The following is a 20902-nucleotide window of genomic DNA, read 5'->3' as shown; positions in this document are numbered from 1 at the left end:
AGTACAAATAAGGTGGGAAATACATCTATTTATAATTAAATCCCCTTACAATGGGTGACTAAGATCAATCTAGATAAATGATTAAGATGAGCCTTATTAATTACAAATCTTTCTATCTAAAGAAACTCAATTGAATTAGCATCCATACAAATCAATTAGTCTCATTCTTTCCTTTGATTGAAGATCTCCTTGGATATAGAAAGATTCCTTCATAATCCTCTTTGATATGATATCATTCCCTGCCATATTTACAAAGTTTTTATGATCTTCTTACTTTTCATATTTATGGGTTCAATTTGAACGGACTCTTTAATTATCTCCATGAATTAGAGCAAATTTGATAAATTAATCACATCTAACACCTTATTTAAAACATCTATCCCAGTCTCAAATGTACATACCTCGGGACTACTATATAGGGTGTTGGGATTTTCGGAAGCTCAATTCAACAACCGGAACGGTTTGTAAGGAGGGGTCGGATTGAGTTTAGGGAGTAAGGATATTGAAAGATAGAAAATTGCACAGTGATTTAGAGTGGTTCAACTTTCTAAACCAAAGTCTACGTCCACTACTTTAGCTCCTCACCAAGGATTTTCCAACAAATTCACTGATTTGTTCTTTCTTTTGAGGACAAAGAGATAACCTTACAACTCCCTAGTTTTTTCAGGCTAAACTATAACCTTTCCCTAGCTTTTACACGGATAAGCTAGAACCTTTCCCCTTTACAAAAGGATAAAATAATAAACAAGAAAACCTCTCTGAGGTAGGTGTTTACAAGATTGAGCTCACAAGAACAAAATATTTACAAGAGAAAGTTGAAAAAATAATGAAAAACTCTTCTCTTGTGTTTAATTGCTTGGATAGATGTTCTCTTATTCTTCAAGTGTCCTTAGCTTGTATTTATACCTTGGAATGTGTTTGATGTTGTATATAGCCGTTAGGGATGTTTTGGAGCCGTTTGGGGATGATTTTTCTACTCAAAAAGGCTTTTCATAACATGGTGCATCGGTGCACTATCATGGTGCATCGATACCCCTTCATTAAATTCAAATAAACTAGCCGTTACTAGTTGTTGCATCCTTCGTGCATGGATGCACATCAGGATGCATCGATGCACATCAGGATGCATCAATGCACTAAGTGCATTCGAAATGGAGTGCATGGATGCACTGCATGGTGCATCGATGCACTAGTGCAGGTGTATGGATGCACTGCATGGTGCATCGATGCACTAGTGCAGGTGCATGGATGCACTGCAGGGGTGCATGGATGCACTTTGACATCCTTTAGCATTTTTGCTCAAATCCGAATTTAATGACTTTGAATTATTTTTGAAACCTTTTAAAAAATTTGAATAAATTCAATTGAAGTCCAAAAACATTTTGCCTTAAATTTGTTATATCAAAACATAATTCAACAATCTCCCCCTTTTTGATATAACAAAACATTTGAAAAATTGTTTTTGGCAAAACTCCCCTTAAAAAATGTTTAATGAAAAAGATACCAATTGGTAACAAGTACCAATTGTTTGAAAATATATGAAAATGTTGCTCCCCCTTTTTCATTAAGAAATTGAATTTTTCAAACCAAAAACTTCTCCCCCTTTTTGTTATATCAAAAATAATTCAATCTTTGAAGTTCAAAATAACTTTGGGGAGTAAGTAGTAAATTTGACATTTTAAAACTTATTTGAAAAATCAAAGCTCCCCCTCAATAAATGCATTCCTAACAAAAAAAGCTTTTAGGATCATGACACTTAAACAAAATTGAATTTCAACAAAGAATAAAAAACATGTTAGTAATACATGAAATTCAATATATCCAAGTCTAAAATACTTTATGCAATATTAATTATTGAAATTAAGTGCATATGCATAAAGTTTTCCAAAAATGTTATTCATTTGAAAATTTTGATATCAATTGTTAGAGAGATATTATTTAAATCACATGCATAAACAATTAAATTTAGATCAAAAACAATTAAAATTTGTAAAATCAAAGTTTTTGAAAAATTGATATCAATTGTTAGAGAGATATCATTTGCATTAAACCAATTCTGACCAAAATTTTATTATGATGAACTAAAAAAATTTATTAAAAATTTAAAATTTTCATCATAACCATTTTTTTAAACATACATGAGATTAAAAACAATGCATAATCATTTAAAATCAAAACTCATGCATGCATAAATCATATGAGCAACCAAATAACTAAAATTAAAAACATTAAGCTTAGAGGTTACCAATTCCTTTTCATGTGTGGCTAGAGCATCTTGAATATCACCATTTTCATCATCATTGCTCCCACACACCTACAAGAGACATTCATTTCGATTTTGGTATCCAAATTGCTTTGGATCCTTGGATGTTAGTTTCAATGCCCCTTGTTCCCTTAGGAACCCATACTTGTCTAATTTTAAAATGTTTTCCTTTCTTTAAAGGACAAGTATGTCCCAAATGACCATAAAAATGACAATGTGAGCATTTTGCCATTTTTAAACATAATAGGTTATTTTTAGAAATTAATTCTTTTTATTTTGTTAAGCCTTCAAGCTTAACTCCTAACTCAAAATTTTCTTTTTCTAAATCATTTATTTTGATTTTTGAAAGCTCTAAATTATTTTTTAAAATTTCATTTTGATTTTCAAAATCAACTTTTTCTTTCAAAATCAAATTATCTTTAATTTTGAGTTTTGAAATTAATTTTGTATATTTGGAATTCATGGTCTCAAATTCCAAATACAACCTATTATAAGCATCTTGTAACTCATCAAAAGTAAATAAATTAAATTCATTTGAGTTAGAAGATACCTCGAATTCTTCTTGAGTGGTCATGAGGCATAGGTTGACTACTTCATCTTCATCATTGGAATCATCTTCATCACTCCAAGATGCAACAAATGCCTTCTTCCCCTTTTTCTTTAGAAGAGGGCATTCATACTTGACATGCCCCTTTCTTTGACAATTGAAACATATCGGGGGACTCTTCTTCTTGGTTGATTCATGTTTCACTTCCTTGGAAATCATCAATCTCTTGAGTTCTTTCAAGAGCTTGACCATCTCTTCTTCTTGTTCATCATCGTCTTCATCCACCTCATCACTTGAATCTTGATAGCTTTCATTGGTGGATTTGAAGGCAATGCCTACCTCCTTCTTCTTCTTGTTTTTCTTCTCTTCCCTTTCTTCATATTCTTTCACCATCATCTCATGAGTGAGAAGGGAACCAATTAGCTCGTCGAGAGTGAGAGACTTTAAGTTTCTTGCTTCGATAATGGTTGTCTTCTTCGATTGCCACTCCTTTGGAAGAGAGTAGATCATCTTCCTCATAAGCTTCTCATTAGGGATTACTTCTTCATATCCCTTAAGATCGTTGACAATCACATAAAATCTATCCGTCATAGTTTTGATGTCTTCATCGGATTTCATCTTGAAGTTCTCGTAGCTATGGTTGAGAAGACTTTTCTTTGATTCACTCACTTCGTCGATTCCTTCATGAGTAACTTGGAGCTTATCCCAAATCTCTTTGGCACTGGAACAAGATGAGATTATTCTATATTCATTTGGGCCTAAAGCACATAATAGAATATGTATAGCCTTAGAGTTAAGCTGGAAATTTTTCTGCTCTTCTCTTCTCCAATCGTTGTTCTTGTCGGGTGGAGAGGAGTAACCGTCCATGATTGAGTTCCAAGCTCCTATATTGTAGGATTGAATAAAGTACATCATCTTATTATTCCAATGTGCATAATTTGCTCCATTAAAGAAGAGTGGCTTGTTGACAGGTTGTGAATCCATAATGGGATATTCTTCAAGATAATAAGCACCGGAGGAAAAAGTCATTTCTTTATCGGTTGCGTCGTAAATTGGTAGAGCTTCATCGAGGATCGTCTCAAGGTGATTAAACCTTCTTAACGAGTTAGGCTCTGATATCAATTGTTGGGATTTTCGGAAGCTTGATTCGATAACTGGATGGTTTGCAAAAAGGGGTCGGAACGGTTTTTGAGTTTAGGGAGTAAGGAGATTGAAAGATAGAAAATTGCACAACGATTTAGAGTGGTTGGACTTTCTAAACCAAAGTCTACGTCCACTACCTTAGCTCAACACCAATGATTTTCTAACAAATTCACTAATTTGTTCTTTCTTTTGAAGACAAAGAGATAACCTTACAACTCCCTAGTTTTTTCGGGCTAAACTAGAACCTTTCCCTAACTTTTACACGAGATAAGCTAGAACTTTTCCCCTTTATAAAGGATAAAATAAGTAAACAAGAAAACCTCTCTAAGGTAGGTGTTTACAAGATTGAGCTCACAAGAATAAAATATTTACAAGAGAAAGTTGAAAAAATAATGAAAAACTCTTCTCTTGTGTTTGATTGCTTGGATAGTTGTTCTCTCTATTATTCAAGTGTCCTTAGCTTGTATTTATAGTTTGGAATGTGTTTGATGTTGTATATAGCCGTTGGGGATGTTTTAGAGCCGTTTGGGGATGATTTTTCTACTCAAAAAGGTTGCCCATAACATGGTGCATCGGTGCACTATCATGGTACATCGGTGCACTATCATGGTGCATCGATATCCCTTTATTAAATTCAAATAAACTAACCGTTACTAGCCGTTGCAGCCTTCGTGCATGGATGCACATCAAGATGCATCGATGCACAGCAGGATGCATCGATGCACTAAGTACATTTGAAATGGAGTACATGGATGCACTGCATGGTGCATCGATGCACTAGTACAATTGTATGGATGCATTGTAGGGGTGCATGGATGCACTTTGACACCCTTTACCATTTTTGCTCAAATCCGAATTTAATGAACTTTCAATTATTTTCAAAACTTTTTAAAAATTTTGAATAAATTAAATTAAAGTCTAAAAATATTTTACTTTAAATATATTATAACAAAACATAATTTAATATAGGAGTATGACATTATTATGTGGCAATACAAACTAAACCCTCCTCACGCGCTTTCACTTGGCGCACTCTTTCCAAAGCTGAAAAAGCAGCAGAAACTCGCAGTTCATTCATTAACTCAATGTAGACGCCCCTTTCGGTCTTCTCCGTTCCACTCCTTAGCTTCTGAAAATCTCAATTCAATTCTCCCCGGTTCAGTCCTTTCTGGTACGATCCTCTCTCCCTCTTGCGTGTTTGCCTATTTTTTTTTTCATTCGTGTATATCCTAATTGTTGTTTTAGGTTTTTTTTTAATCTGCTGCTTTTAGATTGAATTTTGTATTTTTGGGGTGTTCGTTGAGTGAGGTTGGGTGGTTTTGTGTTTCACAAGTTTCATTTTGATTTTTTAATCTTAGTCAACGATTCCACTTGTGCGGCTCGGGGGTATAGAGTTTTGTGTTGATCGAGGAACTGAGTGTATTTGCCTAGATACTGATTGATCTGAACTGCGGCAATTTCGATAGATTTTTTTAAAGATTCTATATATTTGAGCTTGTTTTACAAATGGGGTTTTTTCCTCTTCGAATTTCATTGAAGAGGAAATCAAGAAAGAGAACTAATACGATTTAGATAAAAATGTGAGCTAAAGAAATGTAATGGTCATCTTCGGATTTGTCACCACTCTTTCATTTTATAGGGATTTTTCATTGAAATGGTCACCGTCTTTTTTTTATAGGGGTGGGTGGGTGCCGCTGGCGTGGGGGCTTTGGGGTAGGCGGAGGCGGGGTGTTTACTGTGGTCAAAAAATTAGTTCTTGAAACAAAGTTAATTTCCTTTTCTCCCAATACTGAAGCCGTTACTAATGTTATGTTGGTTAAGATTATTGAGGAATTTTGATTTCCCTGTCTCCTCTTTTTCTGAACGAAATTGTAAATGTGCAATTGACTATATACCGTTTAAACTGAATTCTGCTCTTAATTTCAGGTTTGTCATGAGAAAGTGTTCATGGCCTTTGTTTGGTTGAGGCTTGAGTGTTCAATTCATTAATAAATTAGAAAGAAAATAGATGCAAAGAGTTTGGAAAAATTTGCATTTAACCTTGTTGCACTGATGTGTAGTTTAAGGGTTATAATATGAGAGTGCAAGTGATTCCAGATGTCGGCCATAATGCATCTAAACTAACGTTACATAAATCGCTCAATAGCCTACGATCTATTTACTGTACGCTGCGATCCAAAACGCGGTACGAACGCGTTCTAGGTCGTTCCAAAATCGTGATTCGGTACGAAAGCTTATACCATTCGGTACGAACGCGTTCCAGGTCGTTCCAAAATCGTCGGAGACGAAAAAAGTTGAAGATTTCTTTGTAGATCTACGTTGATAGACCCATTTTTAGGCGAAACTAACCTTGGATCTAAAACAAGGGTGAGGAAACGCTTCGGGTGACATCTCTCTTTTAATTTCGATGCTGGCGTACGGTGGCGGCCGATGATGACGCGGCGGAAAACCCACCGGAATTTGGGCGCCGGTTGTATCTCCCCCCTCTCTCTCTCTCTCTCTCTCTCTCTCTCTCAAAACTGAGAAATGAAACAAAATGAAAATCAGCCCGTTTTGGCTTATATGATTACATATATATATTAAGCAAAACGCAATCGTTTTGGCTTTTCCCCATTTCCTTGTTTTTGGTTAAGGGTAAATATCTGTTTAAATCCCTGTTTTTTTTATGTGTTATTTCAGTTATTAAGGAAGTTTTAATTTCTTTTATTTTATTCCTAATATTTATAGTTACTTATAAAATTTGATATAGAAAAATAGCAACCTAAGAAATTGGTACATCGTACTGGAGCGATCTTAAATGAGTCTACCCCCTTGTACCGAATTTTAGGGACCTAGCGAATTGTGATCCTGTTTCACGTTCCCGTACCGGAGCGTACCGCGATCCATGTGACTATGATCTAAACAGTCTTGTTTATATCAGTTATATTGTGCTGGCAAATAATTTTCGTTTCTTTCTTTTAAATTTGTTGTGTGAATGGAAGTTTATAATTTTTGTGGATGTTGGTTGTTATAGTCCCTTTGTATTTCAGAATTATACTTTTATTATATATGTTTATCTTTTCATTTATATTCAAATCCAGAAGGGATAAGATCATAAGATATCTCGGTATATTTTCTGATTTAGTTGCATTTTCATTCTCAGGAAACAGGAATTGTTAATTTATGCATCTTACGGTGGCAAATAATTTAAGTTGATCATTGGAACTTGACAAATACAAGGCACAAAAGTGCCCATTGTTTCAGTGCTGTTAAGAAGTGGTACATGAAGCTGATAACCTTGTTTTAGATTTCCATTCTTACATCATTTCCAGCTGTGTTGGTGAACTTAGATGGGTGTTTCCTCTTTGGAACTGCATTCTGAAAATATAGCTGATACCTGTCAATTGTTAATGGCGCGATCAGACAACTTAAGTGAACATGTTATTGACATACCAAGGAGTGGTGATGCTTCCTCATCAAACTTGTCTCATGAAACAACTTCAAATGGTTTGGATGTCTTACAGCGTGATGACATACCGTCTAGTAGTACAAGAGCGCTAGTTTCTGAACCTCCAACATCTTCTTCCAATGTTATGAACTCAAGAACTTCATCTGCCATAGGGAGAGGGACTGCCCGTCGTCGTCGGAGTCCATTGAATTCTGGTTTGTGGATTTCTATTGAACTGGTTCTTACAGTGAGCCATATTGTGGCATCTATTATTGTCCTGGCTTTGTCAAGGAATGAGCATCCCCGTAAACCGTTGTTTGTGTGGATTGTGGGTTATGCATCTGGATGTGTAACAGCCGTACCTCTTCTGTATTGGCGTTACTGGCACCGTAACCAGGTTTTTGAGCAAGACTCAGCTCAACATCGCAACACTTCACGTATTAATGTCCCTGCTGGACCCTTTTCGCTCTCAGTTACTAGGACTTCTGATGGGGGTGATCAGCATACTGCAACTACATCTCCTAGAGGTGGTCAAAATGCAGTAGTAACAAGTGCAAGGTACGGTTTTCTTATTGATAATTTGAAATGAGACATACAAAGTACAATTTAGTTGCCGATCTACTGGTCTTTATCCTGTAGAGTTAAAGCGCTAGTTGAATACTTCAAAATGGCTTTAGATTGCTTCTTTGCTGTTTGGTTTGTGGTTGGCAATGTCTGGATCTTTGGTGGGCATTCATCTGCTAGTGAGGCTCCTAACATGTACAGGTAGTGGGCCTAGTGGCATTTTTTGCTTTCATCTTTTAATTTGTACTTTTCCAAGAGTTCCTTTTTCTGCTTTGCAGGTTATGTATAGTTTTTCTTACGTTTAGCTATATTGGATATGCAATGCCCTTCATTATATGTGCCACGATCTGCTGTTGTCTGCCTTGTATAATCTCTGTCCTTGGATTTAGAGAGGATCTATCGCAGACTAGAGGTGCCACATCCGAATCCATAAATGCTTTACCTACTTACAAGTTCAAGGCAAATAAAAGTAGAAATGATGGTAGGGAAATAAGCTCGGGTGCCGGCGAGGGTGGAGTTGTGGCTGCTGGAACTGAAAAGGAGCGCATCATCTCCGGAGAGGATGCAGTGAGTCTTTCTTTTGATTATTGTTTACAGAATTCAGTTGTATGTCTCACAGATCTCTCATATACATATTTTCAGTTGGAATTTATGATTGAAGACCTCACAAATGATATTTTAGCATATTAAGTTTTATCTAGCATGTTTTATTCTTACGTTCTTCTACTATTTTCTGCCCATCATATTATTTGGTTCTGAATCTGCTCAGCTTTGTAAGTTGCCGTTATCACTTTACTATATGAGCTCCCGGATGACCAATAAGATTATGCACTCTGTTTCTGTGATTAACATAAGTTGTGATGAATATGCAGCACTGGTAAATTTGCTTGGGAATGGTTCATGAAACATTATAGTCTGCTGATTTGGTTTTTTATGAGTCTTTTTGTCGTCCGATACATACTGATACAATCGCACCACTGAGATTGTGTAGATCTGCTGCATTTGTTTGGCAAAATACGCAAACAATGATGAACTGAGGGAGTTGCCGTGTTCTCATTTTATGCACAAGGAATGTGTGGACAAGTGGCTTAAGATCAACGCTTCCTGCCCTCTTTGCAAGAGCGAGTTACGGGACACAATCTCGGGCACAAGTGCCACCATCTTAAGTTCTCTCTCTGGAGCAAACGATAACCAGCGACGAGGTGAGGCAAGGACCGGTAACAGTTCTACCAATTCCGCGTTTTAGTTCAATAATGATAGTGTAATGAAGATAGGGTAGAAGTATAATATATTGATCCTTTGGACGTGCAAGAAATCTGTCATCTGTCATCTGTTAAGGGTGATTGCATGAATCGAAATGAAATTTGATTAGTGGCTGAAATGATAGAAGAGATATATAAAATATTGCAGAATTTGCAAGAATTTTTTCAGGTTTTTGTATGTTTAATTTCAATGTAATGAAAATTTTATAAATTTGATGGGATATTCAAAGCAATTAGGTAATTATTTCAAATTCGAGATTCATTCAAGGGATTCGATTCAATTCTTGGAACAAATGAATTAGAAAACAAATTAAGAGATGAAGGCTTCTCTGTTAATAAGATTTATGGAAAAAGTAGTCCTTTTATATATAAAAATGTCATTTGGTTTTAAATTACATAACAGTGACAATAGTTCAAGAAGTAAACCACATAAACATACGTTAAGGAATTGAAAAAAAATAAAAATTACCCGGTAAACTAAAAATGAAGTTTTTACAAATAATTTTGGGTGGATTTGGGTTTTAAAATGTGATCCATTTAGGTAAGACCGCTTAATCAGTGTTAGGCACGACTAGGGCTGTAAATGAGACGAGACAGATCGCGAGCTACTCGAGATCAACTCGATCAAGGCTCAATAAATAATCGGATCAAATGGACTCGACTTGAGCTCGACTCGATTTCTTAACGAGCCGAAACGAGCTACTCGATATTCGACTCGAAAAGCTCGTGAGCAGCTCGAAAAAAAATGTTATATTATAATTTTATATTTTTTAAAATTACATTATTAAAAATACATTATTGATAATTATAAAATTTTAAAAATATATTAAAAATTCAATAATACAACTAAGACATCTCATCCCTTATAATTATGTGATAGGATTTATGGTTTAGTGTTTAGGGTTTATAGTTTAGGGTTTATGGTTTATAGTTAGGGTTTATGGTTTAGTATTTAGTGTTTAGGGATTATGGTTTAAGGTTTAGAGTTTAGAGTTTAAAGTTTAAGGTTTAGGATTTAGTGTTTAGGGTTTAGGGTTTAAGTTATGCACATGAAGCTAACATACAAATTATGCAAAATGATGTTATGTGATATGGTACTAAAAGAAAAATAAAAGTCCATTTAATTAAGCACATGTTAGATTACACCCTAAACCATAAATTCTAAACCCTAAACACTAAATCCTTAACCCGATTATGTGATAGGGGTTAAGTTATGAAGGTAACATACAAATTATGCAAAATGAAATTAATGAAATTAACAAGGGTTTATATGTAAATAAACTAATAAATCACACTTGGTCAAATCAATTAATAGGTCCTTTATCAAAACAAACGGTGATCAAAACATAAAATAAAAATAAATTAGCAACCCAAATGATAAAAACGTAAACCTTGATTAATGACGAAATCAGAAGATTACAAATATAACATGTCCTAAACTGGTAATACTCCATTTCTAAAACACGGGCTTGAATACCTGTCCACTGTCCAAGTTTCTTTGGTTTTATTTTTCTCTCTTCAACTCTCTGTTTTGTGTATCCTCAAGTTTTCTGCAACAAACATGGGGGCTCTCGATTATATTTCAAACTTTTGCATCGTCTCCGAAAGGAGGAGTAAACGCAAGCCAATGCAGGTACCTTTCTTCTTCTTCTTCTTTGAATCAACAATTCAAGAAATCACCTGCAAAACTCCACTTTCCTACTAATTCTGTCAAAATTTCTCAGAGGGGCCAACTGAAAGTTCCTTATTCTTATTATGAGCCTACAATGTACTTTCAGTACATTTTCTAAACTAGAGCCTGTTTTCTACTATCAGATTCGAATACTCAGACGTCACCAGACTCATCAGAAATGAAAATGGAAAAGAAGTTCGGCCAGTCCCCTGTTTTCGTTGCTTCCACTCTTCTGGAGAATGGTAGGCTTCCTCAGAATGCAAGCCCTGCGTCATTACTGAGTGAAGCTATTCAAGTCATAAGTTGTGGTTATGAAGATAAAACTGAATGGGGGAAGGAAGTAAGTGAAACCTTGAAATAAATCCAAGTTCTTAATCTAGGCAAGTTGTAATTTTATTAACATCTGGTAATCCTAAAAATTTCAACTTGCAACACAGGCCGGCTTGATATATGGCTCGGTGACTGAGGATATCCTAACTGGATTCAAGAACGAGCATGAGTTTTGTTGCAGAGCTTTCACAAAAGCAATCATGCTCCCTAAAGATCGATGATATTCTTTTCTTCAAAGCTTGATAATGTGACCATTTTATGTGCACAGGCAATGATGTTCTGTTGGTTGTAAATAAGATGTTGGAATCAACAAAAACAAGCTGCAGTGATTATTTATCTTCCTTAACCCATGAAGTTATAGCAGAAGAAAAATGGAGAAAAGTCAATCCCCAACCGGTTGTTTTCTATTTCAGGGCCAGTAAGTTGAAATGGGTTGACTGCCTAACATCCCACATCATAAAGATTTAAAGAAACAAGACGAGAAACAGCTTATAAAAAAAGTGGGATTGACTCGGAAAAATTTACTTTTTGAGCTCAAAATTTGAGCTCTAATTGAGTTTAAATTCGAGTTTAATCGAGTCTTGAGTTATTTTTGAGTTTGAATTTTTTTTAAGTTTTAGTTAGGTTTTAATATTATTTTGAGTTTTTAAGTTTAAATTTTCGAGTCGAGTTAACATTTAAAATTTTAGAATTTGAGTTAAGTTTAATAATATTTGAGTTTGATTCGGTTTGTTTAAACCCTACGACCTGGTTTACGTACAACCAAAACAGGTGGGCTGAAAAGCTCAGTCAGCCGAATGGTACATGCGTCAATCTATTAATCCGTTTGTAGAATGTAGTAGCACTTCACTTTCATCTCAAAGAAAAAGAAATAATAATAATTGGTTAAACTACATAAATAGCCACCTAACTAGACTTGGTCTTAAATGACCATTTGTGTTAATATGATCATTAAATTATTTAAATGATCTCAGTATAACTACCTTTCATTAAAATGTGTTTACATTGTAGTTAATAAAATTGATATAATTAGAGTGCAAAGAGTTTTAATATTATTTTGCTTTTTTAATATTATTTTGAGTTTGAGTTGAGTTTGAAAATATTAAGTTCACGAATTTTTGAGTCGAGTTTATATTTAAAATTTTTAAATTCGAGTCGAATTCAACAATACTTGAGTTTGACTTTACTCGTTTACACCTACGACCTGGTTTACGTACAACCAAAACAGGTGGGCTGAAAAGCTCAGTCAGCCGAATGGTACATGCGTCAATCTATTAATCCGTTTGTAGAATGTAGTAGCAGTTCACTTTCATCTCAAAGAAAAAGAAATAATAATAATTGGGTAAACTACATAAATAGCCACCTAACTAGATTTTCGAAATGACCATCATTTTTAAATTTGTGTTAATATGACCATTAAATTATTTAAATGGTCTCAATATAGCTACCTTTCATTAAGAAGTGTTTACATGGTAGTTAATAAAATTGATATAATTAGAGTGCAATTCCTTGTAAAGCTACGCATTCACGACGTTAGAACCTTGCTTTGTTTTCTTCTATTTTGGCCACTACTTGTATAGGATTTGTTTTCTTATATTTTCATTTAATGCAATTTGATCATGGTTCCATTTTTAATTTGTCTAATGCTTTAATTTGAGCATTAAATTTAAAATATTTTATTCTAGTCATGTATTAAATTTATAGATTAAATCCTCTAGATTTTAGAAATAAAAATAGACAAGTGAGGACTTAAATCTAGGCCAATTGAGAATATGATAACACTTAAATTGCTAAAAAAATATAATATATTATTTATAATTAATTTAAGAGTTTAATATTTTTTTAATTAAACTTATTTATTTATATTTATTAATTAATGATTATATATCTATAATTATATTTAAAATAAAATTAAAATTTTATTTAACATATCCGAACTCACTAGCAAAATTTAAAATCAAAAGATAATTTTATAATTTGAGTCTTAAATATTTTTTTTATGATTATAATTTGAATATTAAATTACTTTTTAATGATTTTATATACATATATAATCACTAAAAAATAAATATGAAAATAATAAATTTAGTTTAAAAAATATTAAAATCTTAAATAAATTATAAATAAACTATTAGATTTATTTTAGTGATTTATATGTTGTCATATTCTCAATTGGCCTAGATGTAAGTTCTCACTTATCTGTTTATATATTTTTTATCATTAACTATAATATATATAATATTATGATTGATTACTAAATATTAAATTTAGCTTATTGGTTAAGGTTTGTTTGGCTACTAATTCATTTTGAGTTCAAATCCAATTAAGTTATTTTATTTATTTTTGTCTAAACTTGAACAAGTTATATAACATATGTATTATCTCAATAACAAGCGTGAGAATTTTCTCAATGGTTAAGGCATGAGTAGGTTACCCTTGGGTTTCAAAACTCATCTTTATTTATTTTCACTTCAATTCAAAATGTGACATGCGTCACATTTTTATTGGATTAAAATTTTATTAAATTAATTAAATTAAAATTAAAAAAACCCTCTAATCAGATTATGACACATTGGAGAAATAAATTTATTAAATTAAATTGAAATTAGGACCTAATTAAAAATTAAGAATCAAAGTTAATCTTGGTGGTCAAATTGATTAATTCTAAAATCTAGGGGATTTAATCTATAAATTTAATACATGCCTAGAATAAAATATTTTAAAGTTAATGCACAAATTAAGGCATTAGAAAAATTAAAAATAGAATCAGGATCACATTGCATTAAATGAAAATCCAAAGAAACAAATCATATACAAGTAGTGATCAAAATGGAAGAAAACAAAGTCGGGTTCAAGTGCCACGAATACGTAACTTTACAAGGATCTGCGACCTAATTATACCAATTTGTTAACTTCCATGTAAACACTCCCATTAAATGTTAACGACAGATGGCTATATTGAAAATATTTAAATAATTTAGTGGTCATATTAACGCAAATTTGAAAATGATGATCATTTTGAGACTAAGCCCATAGTTGGGTGGTCATTTATGTAGTTTACCCATAATAATTGTCATAACCATTTTTTAAACTTAAATCTTAAAACAATTTTGACTTTAATGTAAAAAAATTGGGATTTTTTTTGATGAAATTGATTTAATTTTGAATTTGGATAAGTTGATTTGGAGTCACTATCGATCTTTGGGTTAGGTTGGTCGAATACCTAAAAATGTCTTTTAAAATAATTTTAAGAAAAATCATTTAAAAGATAGAAGTTAGTCTACGTTTACTAAAATTCGTTTTCAAGGATTTGAGAGTCAGTTACGCACGAGAAGCGTTAACACCCTACAACGCCCAAAATCAGTACCTAATCGTTTAAACATTATCATTGTAGTGGAATTTGCAAATTTGAGTCAAAAATTAAATTATGATTTTTTATCAAATATTGATTAATTTATTTCAAATCACAAAATTGCACAAAAAACAAACTCGATTTACTTTAGGTTCATTTTTGTTCGAATGCCGTATTGAAGTGTATTTCTTCTGTTAAGTGGTGATTTTCACACTCATTATACAATAAGTATTCTTGAAACTATTCGAGTAAAAATTCAAAAAATTATCAAATAAAAGGACGTTTTAAATTATCCAAAAATATTAATTCTAAAATAAGATATATGTATATGGTATGATAGCATATACTAAAACGTTAATAAAAAATATTTAACATATTTAACAAGTAAATAATAAACATATATATTAACCTACGTGAAGTGGATTTGGATTTGGTTTTCTGATTTTTCTCCTCTTTTTACTATTTTGTACAAGATGATGATGTTGAGGGGTTGAATGCATGTGACAGCATGAACAACGGCGAAAGCAGTGACAACAGGAGTGGCAGGCGGCAGCGACGACTTGGGTGCTGAAAACCCTAAGGTTTCAAACCCTAAAATAGTTGGGCCTAGGGCTTTATTTAGGGCCTTGTGATTTGTGTATGTTTCCTTGTAATGTGGACTTGGGTTTAAGCCTATAATAATAATAATAAATAATAATAATAATAATAATAATAATAATAATAATAATAATAATATCAAACACAAAATGGTGTCAACAGTTGCCCCTCTTTGCCCATTGATGTGAAGAAATGAATAGGGCAAAGACAATCAAACAACAATTTTCGTTCGGTTGTATCTTTTGCTTTGAAATTTGATGTTGTCTCAAGAGAGACTGAAAACGATCCTTATCTCAAGAGAAATTTTTCAAAGTTTTGTTTCAAGGGAAACATTCTCAAACGAGTTGAAATTTATAATGTCAGAAGTAGCACTTTCGAGCGAAAGAAATTTTAAACAAGACTTGTTTTAAACGAAACGATGTCAATGCTTTGGGTTTCAAATGAAAATGTCTCAAGCAAGACAAAATTAGTTTTCAAAAGAAATTATTTTATGTGAGATAAGGATTTTGCTTTGAGAGAAAACTACCTCGAGTGAGGTAAAATTTGTTTAAGTTTGTGTTTCGATAAAAGCATTCTCAAAGGATACAAGCGATCTGTTCCTTCGCGTTGAGGAAGTCTAATCATTGTTTGATTAGTTGTCACTTCATTTGATAATGTCGGGTTTGTTGACGACGTTGTTCCTTCGTGTTGAGGATGGCTAGTCACATTTAAGAGATTGCATCTAAAGATAATATTGTTTCTTCGCGTTGAGGAAGACTAATTGTCTAGAGTTAATTAATTTGACTTTGAAAACAACATTGTCCCTTCGTATTGAAGAGATCTGGTCGCTTCTGGCTTAACTACTTGATATTAATAAGATGGTGGCACTAGTATTTCACGTTGAGGAGGTCTAGAATGTAGACGACATTATTCCTTCCTGTTGAGGACGTCTAGTCGTATTTAGATAATTTTGCCTATAGAGACATCAATATTCCTTCATGTTGAAGAAGTCTAATTGTCTAGAGATAATTTGATTTCATAAACGACATTGCTCTTATGTGCTGAAGAGATCTAGTCGCTTTTGGGTGATTTACTCGATGTCAAATCTGATGATGACATTGCTTATTCGCGTTGAGGAGGTCTAGCCTATAGATGACATTGTTCCTTCGTGTTGAGGATGTCTTGTCATATTTGGATAATTGTGCCTACAGAGACAACAATGTTCCTTCACGTTTAGGAAGTTTGATTGTCTAAAGTTAATTTGACTTTGAAAATGACATCGCTCCTACGTGCTAAAGAGATCTGGTCGCTTTTGGGTGATTTTCTTGATGTCAAATCTCATGATGACATTGCTCCTTCACGTTAAGGAGGTATAGTCATGATTAAAAGATGATTGATCTACTATTGATATGGATTTCTTGATCTTGTTTGAAAAAGTCATATGATATGATTCCATATGTGTCATATGATATGATTCCATATGTGTCATATGTGATATGTCCTAAAAATGATCTAATGCGATTGTGATGAATGTTTGATGCAATTTTGTATGATTTGATTTGAGAGTTAAGACTTCATCACTTTTGGTGAACGATCTTTAGTCATAACAGATGAAAATTTTCCCTATTGTCTACTTTGATGGCCTTGGTCCATGTACTATTTAACATTGATGGCCTTGGTCCTTTTACTATTTAGTTCTTAGCCGCCGTAACCAATCTGCTTACTACTACCTTTGATTTATCTATTTTTAACTTAATCAAATAACCAAACTTTTTACAAAGGTCGAATCTTCTTGAAGTCATTCGATTGATTGAGATCACACATGGGGTATCCCTTGCAATTCTTGACTTGGGTCAATTTGTTCTTCTTCCCCCAACAAATTTTGCCCCAAAATTTTTGCTTTTCTTGCCTTAGTTCTGATTATGAGCTTTTATGTCTTAAAAGACCATTGTCAATTTCCAAGATCTACTCCCCAGGGAGATTATATTATTGGAAAATGTTTTTCTTCCTCTTTCTGTTTTTCAAAATGTCAAAAAGTTTAATGAAGAAGTTTTAAAAATGTTTTATGAAAATAATTTGAAATTTTTTTGATGAAGCAATTTTAAAGAATATTTGATGAAAGAATTTCGAAGAATGTTTAATGAAAGAATTTTGAGAAATGTTAGATGAAATAATTTTTGAAGAATGGTTGATGAAAGAATTTTGAGAAATGTTTGATAAAGTTTTTATTAAATAGTGCCCCTTACTTTAGGTTCACAATTGAGACTGCAAAACAAAAGTTCATTAGATATCAAAAGGATTAACTACTATCTTAATCTTTCAAATTTATGATTCATTGGCAAGTGTCAATAATTGGTTGATTGTTTTTAGGTTGCCTTCCTAAATTTTCTATGGTTTCTATCATCAAGTTGTCAATCTCTTTTCTAAACATTATGGCATGCTCTTTATTCTCGGCTTGGCATTGTAATCGGATGCAGACAAAATAACGTAAGTAGCATACTCAATTGATAGAATTTTTAGAACACCTCTATTTTGGTTTTCTGAAATCTTCCATTTGTTCAATCTTCGTAGACTCTTTTAGTAGAGGCAACACATAAATATTAGTCTAAAAACAAAATTCCTAAGAGCTTGTGTGAAATTGACTATAACAAGTGTTCCTCAACTCTCTTAGTCCATCTTTATTAAAACTCTTTATTTATTAAATTTAATTTAATATGCCTTTATTCAGTTAGCTGAAGCAATCTATCCATAAAGCCATAGCTTTTAACCAATTACTTTAAAGGAACAACTCAATTCTATTTTATATATACATATATATTATTTGCCTTTATTTGGCTAGCTGAAAGAATCTATACATAAAGTCAAGGCTTTTAACCAATTGCTTTAGAGGAATAGCTCATTTTTATTGTATATATATAATTAAATTAACTTCCTGGGTACACAGATTCAATTTCTTAAGCTCATCGAGAAGAACCTGTTATAGTCTAGGTAACGTTAAAGGTTAGAAAATCTCATCTTTAGAGTTCAATTCCCAAGTAACTGACCTAAACTAAATTCATCTACTCCACTGTTACATCTGTAAAAATTAGAATCATCATTGAACGTCTTCAAAAAATTATAATCTAATATTCTTTGCAACCTCATATACAAGATGCCCCATTTTGTCTGTCCTATTCATACCTGAATGCCAAGCCCTTTGATAATCTTTTCGTAGAATGAGAAGGCTATCCCGGTCCCTAAAATAGAAGGGTATAATGTTCAGGTGTACCTTCCGGAGTAGGATCAAGGGTCCTTGTTTTACGAGGTTTTAATCTTATCACTTGCAAGAGGCAATAACTTTGATGCTCAAAAGAGTTTTTAATTCAAGTGATATTTTTTCACACCCCAAATTAGGGGTAAAAATTTATTAATATAAAGTATCGAATTAAAGTTGTAATAAGAGAAAATTTGGACCACATTGTAAGTTTCTGAAATTTTGGGCTAGTTTTGAAAATCTAGGAAGTTTAGAGACTTAACCCTGAATTTTCTCAATTTTTCTAAAAAATTAATACCAATTCCCCTCCCCCGATCAGATGCAAAAATCCCCAATTTTCCCCCAAATCCCTAACCCCGTCGACTTTCATTCCCCGATTTCATCGCCGTCCAGCCATCTTAGCCGACACTACTACCCCTAAAACAACCTTCGTCTTGCTCCGAACAAAACCCGACCCTTATCCCATCGTAAATCGATGTTGTTCGCCGTAAAAACCAACGGGAAAATTCGTTGAAAACCCACCTTCTTTGTACATTTTTCCTTCGATTCCGACTGATCCAATGATTGTCAAGCCTCACCGCCATCGCCATTGAGTTCCCCATCGTTGTCCGCTCCTAACTCGATCAGTGGGTCCCGCCATCGTCGTTGTTTTCACTGATCATCGGCGTGGGTAAGCATTTAAGTCATTTTCTTTTAATTTCGATGGATTATGGTTGATTTTTGGTTTGGTGGTGGTTGTAATTGGTGTTTGGATGCAGCTGGAGAAATCGACTGACCGCCATGACCTCTTTCACAGCCGCACGCGCCAGCGGTGCACATGGGGCTTGTTTTGGTCCAAGGATTTTTCCAAAACCGGCTTGACCCAACCCGCCTGTTCGACCCACCTGCCCGACCCACCTTGTTTGGTCCAGTCACTGAGTCAACTCGGCTGAGTCAACTTGTTGACTTTAATCGAGTCAACCCATTGAACATTAACTTTTACCAGTCTGACCGTTGACTGTCGTTGCCCAGTCGTTGACTTTTTTCGGGTACACCTATTCTGATGTTTTTTGATGTCCCGAGCTTGTTTTTGAGACCCGTTTCACCAAATTAAAACCCGATAAGCTATTTTTCATTGATTAACCACTCGATTCGATCCATTTTTTGCAATTAAGCTCTGTTTTTGATGAAATTTATGTTATTGTGTATATGAGGAATTATTGGACATTTAATTAAAGTTCAAGGGAGATAAAATGGAGTTTAATTGGTTGATCAATATGACACAAAAATTGAGGTAATACATTACTCCCTGTTTCATGCTTTGTGGAACATATTGATATTGATTTCTGCATGGATGAGTATAATTGGTCATAGTATGTAATGATCACTTCCTAAACTCGATCTGAATATTATAAAAAGTCGGTAACCAAATATGACTTATATGGCTCGCTTACGAAAGTAGAAGATCAATCGAAAATAATAATAATAAGTTCGATGATTCAATAATAAATGATTTGATTTTAAGATCCGTGAATTTTGATAAATTTTCTTAAAGGTTAAATACCAGGATTATTTGGATATGAAAGTACCGAAAAGAGCACCATGAGATAAAATTAAAAAAATGCCCTTATACTAGAAAAAAACTAAGTCTTCCCTTGGATGGTGAAAAATAACTCTGAAAGGACATACTTGACTAATTATTATAAAAAACTACATATGATTGAATTGAAAGGAATTACTGAAATGTCCTCGAACTTCGTAATAACTATAATAATCTCCAATGATCAAAGGAACAAAATACCATAAATACTAAATGAACTAGAATTTATTCAAGCTTAATTTATCGAAAGTATGCCACTGACCGAATTGAGTGGAATGATGATGATACGCTTAAAGTGTAAAAAACACAATTGATGGCTATGATAAGGAAGACAACCTAAGAACTTATGTTTTGATCTACTTGAACTTTGGAATCATTGAAATAAATTTCGGATCCATATTGGAATGCCTCTGAAATGTAAAATGACCCAAGGAACGTCTAAGCGCTGTAATAACTAATACCTTTAGCTCCGAAACAAATAAATCAACCTTGAATACAAAATGACCTAAGTAATCTAAATGACTTTGGATTAAGTGAGTGACTTGGATAAGTCTGGAAACGCTGATGAACTTACGTGATGTACTATCCCTAAGGGTTATGAACCATAAATTAAATACGTCAACATTTCCTGATACCGTTGCATTGTAGAAGTGAAATAAAGACCATTAAAATATTTGTTCATCTCTCTAAGACCCATTCAATGATGATTATGAAGATGATCAATAGAAAAGAGTTGTCTGTATTAAAAAGTGAATACTCTGGAAGTGCAATGATTTGACTGGTTGACAGGTATCATTGATGAGATATATACAGTTAAAGTTAACTTGATATTCCAATAGATCAACACAAGTCGTAAATGCCCTGAATCTTTGTCTCTCTCTTATCATCTCAAATCACTCTTGTTACATCTGAAAACACAAGTAACTCAGATGCA

The 20902-nt window shown here is 33.4% G+C and overlaps 1 protein-coding gene across 1 annotated transcript; it reads left to right on the top strand.

The window, feature by feature from the left end:
• The first annotated feature begins 4951 nt into the window (after window positions 1–4951).
• Window positions 4952–9210, top strand: LOC120181893 (E3 ubiquitin-protein ligase At1g12760-like). Its single transcript, XM_039186925.1, has 5 exons — window positions 4952–5124; window positions 7096–7938; window positions 8020–8145; window positions 8223–8511; window positions 8936–9210. The coding sequence occupies exons 2-5, from the start codon at window positions 7283–7285 to the stop codon at window positions 9188–9190; spliced, it is 1326 nt and encodes a 441-aa protein (XP_039042856.1). The 5' UTR covers window positions 4952–5124; window positions 7096–7282; the 3' UTR covers window positions 9191–9210.
• Window positions 9211–20902: the final 11692 nt, after the last annotated feature.

This window comes from Hibiscus syriacus, unplaced genomic scaffold, assembly GCF_006381635.1.
Source record: "Hibiscus syriacus cultivar Baekdansim isolate YM2019G1 unplaced genomic scaffold, ASM638163v2 tig00112604_pilon, whole genome shotgun sequence".
Lineage (NCBI taxonomy): Eukaryota > Viridiplantae > Streptophyta > Magnoliopsida > Malvales > Malvaceae > Hibiscus > Hibiscus syriacus.
This window is presented reverse-complemented; position numbering and strand designations above follow the sequence as displayed.